Source organism: Microtus pennsylvanicus, chromosome 12, assembly GCF_037038515.1.
Source record: "Microtus pennsylvanicus isolate mMicPen1 chromosome 12, mMicPen1.hap1, whole genome shotgun sequence".
Taxonomy (NCBI): domain Eukaryota; kingdom Metazoa; phylum Chordata; class Mammalia; order Rodentia; family Cricetidae; genus Microtus; species Microtus pennsylvanicus.
Window position 1 is genome coordinate 45,850,606 of NC_134590.1, and position 11,433 is coordinate 45,862,038.

Below are 11,433 nucleotides of genomic sequence, written 5' to 3' on the forward strand. Positions count from 1 at the left end.
CTAGGGGTTTCTTAAACACACGGAAAAACACTTTCTAATACGGGTGGTACTCAAGTCAAGCATCACACAAGGTGAGGAAGAGGGACAGAGAAAAGCCTTTTTCTCTTCCACAGTCCGGTCCTAAAATGTTTTTGACGCCAGCCGGCCAGGCTGAGCACAGACACCGACCCACCGTGTGGGCACATCGGGGCAGGAGCCGCGGGGTCCGAGGGGAGCGACAGTTCCACCCCGGACGCCCTGCGCTCCGTGCTGCCTTCTCCCTCCACCGGCTCAAGACAGCCCATGGGCGCCGCCATCTTACCGCCGCCGTCCCGAAAGCCTCAGTCCTAACCGAGGAGGCGGAGAAAGAGCGCCGCCTCTGTGCCAAGGACCCACAGCGCCCCGCGCGACCTGGAGGAGCCAAGCGTCGGACCCAGAGAGTCTGGGAGAGGGAGGGGGCTGGCCGACCTGTGCCAAGACCAGGAAAAGAGAGAAGAGATGACTTTTTGTCTTTTTCTTCTCTCTCTCTCTCTCTCTCTCTCTCTCTCTCTCTCTCTCTCTCTCTCTCTCTCTCTCTCCTCCCTCCCTCCCTCCCTCCCTCCCTCCCTCCCTCCCTCCCTCCCTCCCTCCCTCCCTCCCTCCCTCTCTCTCTCTCTCTCTCTCTCTCTCTCTCTCTCTCGTGATTTTTTTGGTTTTTGTTTCGTTTTTTTGAGTTACGGTTTCTTTGTGTAACAGCCCTCACTGTCCAGGAGCTCGCTCGTGTAGACCAGGCTGTCCTCAATCCACCTTCCTCTGCCTTCCAAGTGCTGGGACTAAAGGCGTGCACCACCACTGCCCAGCGAGATGAATCTTTAGAACAAAAATTTGATTCGATGATAGAGTCAAAAGGCCAACAAAGAGCTAAAACAATAGCTGAACTAGCTAACAGCTCAGCACCTCTGCTGCTTTTTACAAACTACAGTTCCACTAGCCTCTTGTTTTATTTTGTGACAGGGTCTCAAGTAGCTCAGGCTAGCCTCCAACTCCTCAGTAGCAGAGTATGACCTTGAACTCCTGGTCTTCTGCCTCCATCTCCCTAACACTGGGATTACCAGTGCGTAACACCGTGCCTGGAGCTAGCCTAAAATGAAAGTTGTACTTGATTATTGGATTCCCACTGATATTTGTACAACAGTAAAAGAATGTCCCCATTTGCCAGTGGCAATTTTCTATGAGAATAACAAATAAGGCACAGTTTTTATAACCTCTAGTTTAACTTGAGTTTGGCAAATTTGCAGGACATGAGACTAACATAAAAAATGATCATCTAATATATAATATAGAATACTACTTAGAATTCCCAAATAATAATAAATGGAGTGTGTATGTCTAATATGCACAGATCTCAGAGCAGAAAACTAGCACATGTTGCTGAAAAAAAGTCAAGAAAGATCTAGATAAATGTAAGAGCACAGCCTGCTCATTAAGTGGGCCACAAACATGGTCCAGATGCCAGCTCCTCCCAGGTTCAGTGCAGACTGATTTAGTGCAGTTTGAAAGCATGATTCTGAAATGTATAGGAAAAGTCAAAGAAATGGCTAAAACAATTTTGAAAGAAAGTACCAGAGGGGAAGAAATTAGTCTATACAATTCCAAGCATGATGGGAGTCATAATCAAGACTCACACACACACCCTCTGATTGTCAATAAAACTATCAAACATGGCATTTTGTAGTATTCCTAACACTGCGCGCGCGCGCGCACACACACACACACACACACACACAAAGCTCAACAAAGGTTGATCTGAGTAAGGTGTATGAGGAGTCATTACTTAATTAAAAAGATAATGCAGGCTTCAAAAAACAATGCGGTTTTCTGATGAAAAACTTTGGGGAGAAAAAAAAGCCCACTCCTTATGATTAGGCACACGGTTATCACCAGTTCACAACAGGCAGGCTTGTACCTAAGAACTGTGCCACTAGGAGCTTTTGTCACAGAAACGTTAGATTCAGCACAACTGGGGAGGCTACAATATCACCAAGGTCCTAGTTTACTAGAATTTTGCTGTGTGTATATCCCATCGATGACTGGAATGTTGTTATGAGAAGTTAACTACGATTGATTGACTATATAAATATTGGTTGAGGGGGTTATAATCATTAGTAAGTTACGATTGTTTTTATTGCCTAATAGTGTCTTTAGTTCATACTGGAAAATCCTGGGTGCACAGATACACTGAAAGCCTTGGGAGGATTCTGGTGGAAAAACTGAAAAGAGACCTGAGTGCTGGAATGGACTCTGGCCATGTGTCCCATCATTCAGAGTGGAATCCTAAAGCTAAGACCCAATGAATTCAGAAACTCTTCCCACAAAGGCTCTGGACAAAGCAGTGAACTCCTACAAGCACCAGGAAGTCTAGCCCATCGTCCTTAGAGAATTACAATTCCTAAATCTCCTTCAAAAATCATGAATAAAGCCGAATCATTTTGGTAGAGGATGTCTTACCATTGTTTCTATTTTCGGGTAGGAGGAGGTTGGTCCTGTCCCTCACAACCAGCCGTCAGTGACACTGCAATCACACAGTGGAGGTGTGTAGCCACGACTGTGACACCCTTTTCCAGTCAAGACCCATGCCTTTTTTTTTCTTTTTCTTTTTCTTTTTTTGGTTTTTCGAGACAGGGTTTCTCTGTGTCAAGACCCATACCCTGACTGCATTCTCTGCCATAGGTAGCTCTCTGCCTGTTAGCCTCCCTCAAGTCTTCTGGGTTCTTGGGAGAATGTGGTCTTCTCAGAAGTCTTTGCTTTACTACCCCAATCTCAGATCTGAGCCCTGATTCCCTGCTGAGTTGGCCAGGAAGCCCCCTAAATGCCTTTTCTCTGCTTTCCCTCTGCAGCCCTGAAGAGCTCCAACTGTGGAAATTTAGCTGGGAAGACATGGGACCCAAAGGGACTATGGGAGACTTCTGAGACCTTTGGAAACAGTGACAACACCGAAGAGCTACACACCCTGGAACTGTCACTGAGCTTTTTGTGGATGTGTTTTGATCATTTCTGTGTTTAGAGAGAAGGTCTCACTGTAGATCACTGATTGATCTGGAATTTACTATTGCAAGCAGTTTGGCCTCGAACCTATGTTCATTTTCTTGGGTTTTTTTGGGAGGGGAGGTAGTTGGGGGGTTTGAGACAGGGTTTCTCTGTAGCTTTGGAGCCTGTCCTGGAACTAGCTCTTATAGACCAGGCTGGCCTCGAACTCACAAAGATCTGCCTGCCTCTGCCTCCCAGGTGCTGGGATTAAAGGCATGCGCCGTCACCACCGGACTTATGTTCATTTTCTTGCCTCTGTCTCTAAAGCACTAGGATTACAGGCATCTGGCCTTTACCTAGCATGTCTGATGTGCTCTGCAAAAGTCCCAAGGAGTGGGTCTCCAGGAAGCCAGAACAGCCCCAAATCTGAGTCTAGGCCAGGGGCAGAGTTATTGCCTAGTGTGCAGGAGATCCGGTCTCCCACACAGCAAAACACAAACAACCCTGCAGATCTGGAAGTTTCGAAGAGCTCTTTCATTAAATCTGGAAGAGCAGGCCCGCCCCTTCTTCCTGCCTTCAAAGCCTTTCTGGCAAGAAAGCTAGAGAAAGGCGGGAGGAAACAGGACGCATATATGAAAGTGACTGTCGCCTTAAAGAGTATAAAATGGAAACCTTGAGATGAAGCCATCTGTTAGAGAGAGCTGCACAAACAGTGGCCGAAGGTGTCCTCCAAGATGCCTGCCCAGCTGGAACTCCCATTGCCTTCCTGTGAGTTAGCCTTTAGAAAATACCAGATTGTTCTTCAAGCTGAGAATATGGTGGTAGGTTAGAAAGGCCCTAATCCAACGATTCTAAGGGTATCTGCCATGGTTTGAATGAGAATAGCTCCCACAGCCCACATATTTAAATAGTTCTTCAGTTGCTGGAACTATTTAGGAAGGATTAAAGGGTGTGGCCTCGGAAGAAGATGTGTCACTGGGAGTGGGGTTTTGTGCTTTGAAAATCCCATACCAAAGCTAGGCATAGTGGTACACATGTTTAATACCAGCACTCAGGAGGCAGGAGCAGATAGACATCTCTGTGACTTTGAGGCCAGCCTGGTCCTCATAGTGAATTCTAGGTAGAAAAACCCTGTCTCAAAAAACAAAACCGAAAAGAAAAGCCCACACCATTCCCAGGGTCTGTCTTGTGAATCAGATGGAAGATTTGCACACTGCTCTGGCACAATACCATGCCTGCTGCCATGCTTCTGGCCATGACGGTCATGGACTCTATTGCCCTAGGGAACTGTAAGTTCCAAATGAAATGCTTTCTTTTCTAAGGTGTCTTGATCATTGCATCGTTACAGCAATAGAAGAATTCCTAAAACATCTAGAAAAGAATACTGGAGGGCAACAGGGAGATTATAGAGCTCAAGGCCATGTAGAGACAGAGGTAGTCTAAGCTTAGAGTCTCTGTTTTGAGTCAGGGAACTGATAGGGGTCTGTCCTGTCCCTTTAAGAGACAAGCCCCACCCACTCCCCCCATTCCACCAAGGCAAGCAGATCTTCCTTCCACTTCCAGCCTGTACTCTTTCTTTCTCTGCCCAATCTCTCTTCCGAAGAGGTGGCTGAGGCCTCTTCTCTCCCCTCCCCTCTCCTCTCTCCCTCTCTATTTCTCTCTCTGTGCTTCTCTATTTCTCCTCTCTGTTTCTCTCTCCCCATTCTCTCTCTCCCCCTCTTCTCTCTTTCTCTCTCCTTCTCTCCCCCTTTGTTTTCCTTTCATAACCCACTAAATAAATGCTCACTCTGCATGGTGTGCCTATCCATCTCTGTCTCTCACTGCTGAAGCTCCCCCAGACCCACTGAGGTCTCTCACCCACCACCTCCCGGGGACCCACAGAGGCCTCAGGTAGTGGGACCGGCTGCCCCTCAGGGAACTGCAGCGGTTTATCTAAACCATAGCAGTCAGGATGGGACAGATAAGGATATTTTTGTATTGTGTGGATTATAGAGACACACCTGCACTCTGTATTGTTAAATGAAATCAGTAAAGCATGTTATTTATCACTAGAATAACATGCACACAGTTAATGCTTGGTTTGTTCTCAGTTAACCCTTCCCATCCCAGATGGCCCTTGAAGGAATACATGGCTGATATTAGCAGAAACTAACTAGACTCAGCATTTCAAAAGGTGTCTTAAGCCCAGAGTGCCCTGCCCCGCTGCCAGGATGAGGATGAAAGTGAATCTTGGGCTTATATTAGAAGTAGCTGTCTTTCCATTCACTTTTTAATTTTATTGGAAATTAGGTGTTTAGATGCTGAGAATGTAGCTCCGTTGGTAGAATGCTTGCCTAGCATACAAAAAGTTCTAAGTTCAATGCCCCCCTCCTGCTCACCGCAAAATGGGCATGGCAGCACAACGCTGTAACTCCAGCATTTGGGAGGAAGAGGTAGGAGAATCAAGAGTTCAGGGTCATCCTCTGCTACCCATTGAGGTCAAAGCCAACCTAGGTTAGATACAAGACCTTGCTTAAAAGGAGGAGGAAGAGAAGAAAAGAAAGAAAAGAGAAACGTGCTGCTTCCAATGGACTGTTCTACAGTAACTCAAGGAGGTTTGAAAATCATTGCTTTATAAAGAAGTACCCAGGGCTCGGAACCTCAGCCAAACCTGTAGTAATAGGAGTGCCGGGGCTGCGTCCCCAGCACCCCAGCCACCTGCTAGCTTATGCCCGAAATAACAACACACAAACTGTATTCATTTAAACACTGCTTGGCCCATTTCTATCTAGCCTCTTCTAGGCTAATTCTCACATATTAATTTAGCCCATTTCTAATCATCTGTGTGTAGCACCCCAAGGTGCGCTTATCGGGAAGATTCTAGCCTACGTCCATCCTGGGTTGGAGCTTCATCAATCGCATCTGCCTAGGAGAGGGGAGCACGGCATCTCTGCTCCAGAGAGCAGAGCTGTTGAGTCTGAGCTCACTTCCTCTTCCTCCCAGCATTCTGTTCTGTTTACTCCTCCCACCTATGTTTTAACCTATGAGGGCCAAGCAGTTTCTTTATTGCTTAACCAATGAAATCAACAGATTGATATATGGCACTCCTACATCACAAACCAGTATAGTTCAGGCAGGAGAAACAGTGGGGCTAAGTCAGAGGGACCTCAACCCTACATCCTGTTCTCCCACATGTAAATTATAAATTATATAAACTTTAGGCAAGTATTCTGTCTTGAGCTTTTGTGGAAGTAGATGGGATAAATAACACGCAGCTCTTCTGAGAAATGTAAGAATCAAATGGCATCACCTGTGTGGCATGCAGGCTGCTAGCTGGAATCAGAAGACACATTCAAGTGGGGTATTGAGGGAGGTTTCATAGAGGCGCTGTTTACTAAATTGTGTGTAAAGTTAAACTAAACCACCAAGACGCCTGATTGACTTTGGCATTGTTGACAGTGTCACTTCCTTCCCATTCTACAGATGTTAATCCCACTGGGTCAAGAATAAGATCACAACCACAATTTTTGAGCCAAATTTGAAGCAAGCTTTATTAAATACTGGCCAGGACCATGGATGTTCAGGAGTCCCAGAATATGGTGCTGGATTACATTAGTCAGGGGCTTATAAAAACAAAACCTGCTCGGTGGTGGTGGCACACATCTTTAATCCCAGCACTTGGGAGGCACAGGCAGGTGGATTTCTCTGAGTTCAAGGCCAGCCTGGTCTACAGAGCAAGTTCCAGGACAGGCCCCAAAGCTACAGAGAAACTCTGTCTTGAAAAACCAAAACCAAACCAAACCAAAACAAAACCTGAGTCAGGTGGATCTCTGCATTTGAGTCCAGCCTGGTCTACAGAGTGAGTTCCAGGACTGCCAGCGCTACACAGAAATACCCTGTCTAGGAAAGAGAAAGAAAGAAAGGAAGGAAGGAAGGAAGGAAGGAAGGAAGGAAGGAAGGAAGGAAGGAAGGAAGGAAGGAAGGAAGGAAAAGAAAAGAAAAACAAACCCAAATGGCTATGTCCTTTGCATCTTCATCCAATCAGGGGCAAGCATCCATCCTGACATATCTCCTGCCTAAGTGTGATCAAGCACACATCCTGAAAAAACATGCTTGTTTACAGAAGTGAAAACACTGGGCTTGTTACATGAACAGCCCCCAGCATTCCAGGAAGTCCTTAGGCAACTGGGGCTTACCAGTTAGAGGCATTTTTGTTTTTTATAGATATTTTAAGCACAGTAATTTAAACTTAAAACATAAATTAGCCATCACATAGAGCCAAGGAGAGACAACAGCTTCTGGAAACTGCAGCAGGGCTAGACAGTGCAAGAGATTCCTCCATCTTGTCTTCTTCCTGGGATCATTTTAGGTTTGGCTAGAATTTGACTTCCTTGATGGAAAGCCCCTTGGAAAATTACTCAACTCTATTCTAGGAACAAGACGTCTAGATGCCCCAGCTAACTTTATATTGGCTTCTGTTAAACTGCCTGTTTATGCAAAACCTTCCTCTTCAGCTAACTGCTTATCTTACCTTCTGTTAAACTGCTTGCTTGTACAAAACCTCCCTCTGCAATTGCTACTCGCTCGAGACAACAGAAGGAGGTTTTGCTTTTAAAAGCCCCTTATCTAAACATCCAGCTACACTTGGGTTCCGAATACCGGAGTGTAGTCCCAGCCAGCTGGAAGAAAGACTTCCAGTTGACTATAAACTGTGTCTGAGTGGTCTTCTCTGGTGGGCTCCCCAAAACCAAAGAGAATTATGACAAGGATAAACGTACAAGGTCTTCCAGAGGGCTCACGAAACTATGACAAGCAAACAGGGCAGAAGCTTCGGGTAAAAAAGACTTTGTAATGGGGACACACAGGCACACAAATGAGCATTGTTAAAATGTGTATGCTCTCCAAAGCGGTCTACTGAGACTGGAGGGTAAAGATTGGCCCTCACATCTTTCTTCTGCCGTGTCTGCTACTGGCAGAAAGAGACAGAAACTGAGAAGTATGGAAGCTTTCAACACTGCCATGATGATCAGCCAACCAGGACAGAGCAGGGAAGGAGGGATCTATAGGAGAATGGACAGTCTTCTGGGCAGCCTGGGAAACTAGAGCATAGCACCTGGGAAAATAAAAGAGCGACAGCAGGCAGCACTCAGGGTAGGTACAGAAAAGTGTGTTTTCCCACATGCATGCACATTTACAATCTACATACCGATATGTGTACTGCAAACCCCAAGTCCCTGGCTCCACTGTGCATAGCTCCACCGTGGTCTTTTTAGCTTCATGGCTCAGTCAGAGGCCTTCTCCTTGGCAGTCCTTCAGAGCTAACACCAAATTCCTGCACCAATGCTGACAACTCAGCCTGCACTGTGGGCTTTTGAGATTTGACATCAGGGTCATAATACCTGCTGTGCAGACAAGTGAAGCAGAGTCTGTCCCAGGAAGATAATGGTACTTTAAGTTAGCCATCTGGGGCAGTATGCACTCCCATCTCCTCGAAGGGAGCAGAGAGCAAGGGCGGCCAGATGCTGAATTGTTCAGCAACCAAGCTAGGCAGTTGCCACTCTGGCCTGAAACAGCATGCGGTTTCAAAACACTTCTCCGTTTCCAAGTACTACAGAACGTTCCCCAAACCACAGGAAGATGAAAGGCAGTGTTATTCACCCCAGTGGCAAGAGGCACCCACCATCTGGTTAGACCAGTTTCCTAGGCCTTGTTCCCTGGGTGTTTACATAACCCTCTCACCTCCGAGGCAGGGGAGGCTGCCTGTCTTTTACTGATACTGGCTACTGTCGCTACTGTCCGGAGCTTCAGAAGCCTTCAGGTGAGACTTCTGCTGCAGGAGTCAAAGGAAAAAGAAGTATTTCTTCACTTACAGGGATTAGCTGCTACTTTCGTGCTTTTGAAATCACGTGCTTTTGGTGTTCAGATCTAAAAGACCAGCAAGAGGACTCTGAGAGGCCACAGACAACACAACTGCCAGACCCAGGCATGAAAAACCTGAACCAGAGATGTCCCAGCATCTCTTCCCAGGGACTGCAGGGGCCTTTTCTTTCCGGGTTAACTCCCATTGCTGGGTAAGAGAACACGTTGACAACAGCTTCGCTCTGTTTTGTCCCCCTACTCCAGAAATCTACCTCCTCCAAGGATCTGCTTGTACACATACTTCCTTTTATGCAATAACTAAAATCTTAAGCACAAGATGCTTTCCTGCTGACTTCTTCAGTGATGGCCTGTGATGTGGACATGGAAGACGAGATAAACCCTTTCCTCCCTAAGATGTGTTTAGTCTTATCACAGCAACAAAAACCCTAAGTAAGATGGTCAACAAGATCCCCCTATTTGCTGCTTCTAGAACTTTCAGTTCTCTTTTATCGGTGATGAGAAGGTCCCAGTACAAAGCCCAGGATGGCCACTTTGAGCTGAGGATCCCTCTGCTTTTGACTTGCAAGGCTGGGATTACAGAAATTTTCCTCTATGCCTTTATAAACTTTCCTGGGTCTATCCATGTGGCTAAAAGCATCTGGGTATTGACTGATGTGTGCGCCTGCCTGTTATCTGGTTACTACCAGATGTATCCTTTGTTGAGAAGACTCTTTCCCTCTGAATTACCTTGGTATCTTTGTTAAAAATCAGCTTACCACGTGGCTAGGGTTCCAGTCAGTGTCTCTATCAGTACCACACTGCCTGGCAACAGCTTTCAAAGTTTTGAGACCCAGTAAATAAAATATTTCTTCCAACTATTTTCTGGGTATTTTTGGCCAAAACATTTTCATATGCACTTCATAACTTCCTTTTCAATGTTAACCAGAATTTCTCAGTATTTTGGGTTTAATCGATAAATTTGAGAAGCCTTTAATATTTCCCAGTATAAGCTCTCTGTTCATGCATTTTGTGTGATGGTAGGACTTGAATCTAGAGCCTTGGTCATGTAAGGTAAAGCTCCAGCACTGAGCTATAATCATCCCCCAAATCCCTATTTTTAGCACTCTCACAGCCTGTTGTGTTAATCCAGTGTGTCTTCAGTTCGGGTTATTCCTAAGATCTAATGTGTTTGGATGCTACTGACAAATAGCACCTTAGTGAGATCCTGTCAATCAAATAAAACAAAAGCCTGGCATGGTGGCGCACACCATTAATCCCAGCACTCGGGAGGCAGTAGTAGGTGGGTCTCTGTGAACTCAAGGCCAGCCTGGTCTATAGGAGCTGCAGAACAGCCAGGGCTGTTTGTTACACAGAGAAACCCTGTCTCAAAAAAGCTGAAAATAAATAAAAAAGGGGCTGAAGACATTACTCGTGGAAAAGAACTTGCCTAGTATGTAGGAAGGCCCGGGTTCGAGTCTGAGACCACAGCAGTAGTAAAGGGGAGGGGCAGACTACAGCTAAGGAACACTTGGAGCTACTGCCTATTTCTCTGAAACCTGACAGGACTTGCAAGCTGGAGATGTCCAGCTAATAATCCAGGTATTTCAGCACTCACTGTGATGCTCTTGTTCTGGTCTTTTGTGTTGCCCACATGTGTTCTATTTTATTTTGGAGGCATGCTTTTATCTCCAGTATTTCCTCTGAGCTCTGTCAGCTCTCATGGACTTGCCTCTGTGGCTTCCCCACTTTTCCTTTCGTCTGATTTTCGTGAGATGCTATTCTCCTTCAGCATGTTTTCAAATGCTAGACTGAACTAGGTACCGTGGCATGGGTACCTGTGGACCCAGCTACTGGGGAGACGGAACAGATCACTGAGTGCACAAGGTGGAGACGAACCTGGGCAGCATAGAAACACATTCCTAAAAAAACAGATTACTGTTTGTTATGCTTCACTGGTCAGCTTCCGTGATGTTCTCATAGTCTGTGGCTTTGTTATAAGAACCTGCGTTTTTTGCGAGCATGCTGGAAGTTGTAGTTGTGTTTAACTGAAGACAGTTTCCCTTTTTTTTTTTCCCCAAGCTTTCCGGGCAGGGGGGGCTGGGGAGTGTGGGCCTGGGCCAGGACTGTTTCTTGGCATCACAGTTTCTTCTCTCCTTACTACAGTGCTTTCTTTGTCACTGTGAATTTGGGTTTATTTGGCAACTTCTCTCATCAGCACAGACCCTTTCCTTTACCTGATGAGATGGTTCTCTGCCCAAAGCCTACATCTCAGCACCGTTGTTCCATTCTGCAGATCCCTCTGCTGACTGCCAATCCTTTCCTGACTGACTGGTTATTGAATCCCCCTCATCAGAGATCAATGCCACTATCAGAGGCTCTGAGGACCATCACCTTTCTGTTACCTTCTCTCTGCTGCTCCTCCACAGCTGTTTCCACGTGATCTTGCTGATGGACTTAAGAACTGCTCAAACGCCAGGATTCAGGAATAATCTATTACAGGTTTTAGAGAGGGTGTAGTGGCAAACTCTTGCTTTGCTCTCCGGGTTGCTATGTGATGACTTAAAGAGACTAAAAAGTCACCTGCTGCTGCTTCCATCTTGCCCCTGAGCA

At 46.1% G+C, this 11,433-nt stretch overlaps 1 protein-coding gene across 1 annotated transcript in view; it reads right to left on the bottom strand.

Moving 5' to 3' along the window:
- Zcchc4 (zinc finger CCHC-type containing 4) overlaps positions 1–314 on the bottom strand; it is a 40,437-nt gene extending 40,123 nt beyond the window's left edge. The window contains exon 1 of the mRNA XM_075943544.1: positions 173–314. Within this exon, the coding sequence (XP_075799659.1) occupies positions 173–296 (124 nt within the window). The 5' untranslated portion in view covers positions 297–314. The remainder of the gene's footprint in view (positions 1–172) is intronic.
- Between the last annotated feature and the right edge of the window lie 11,119 nt (positions 315–11,433).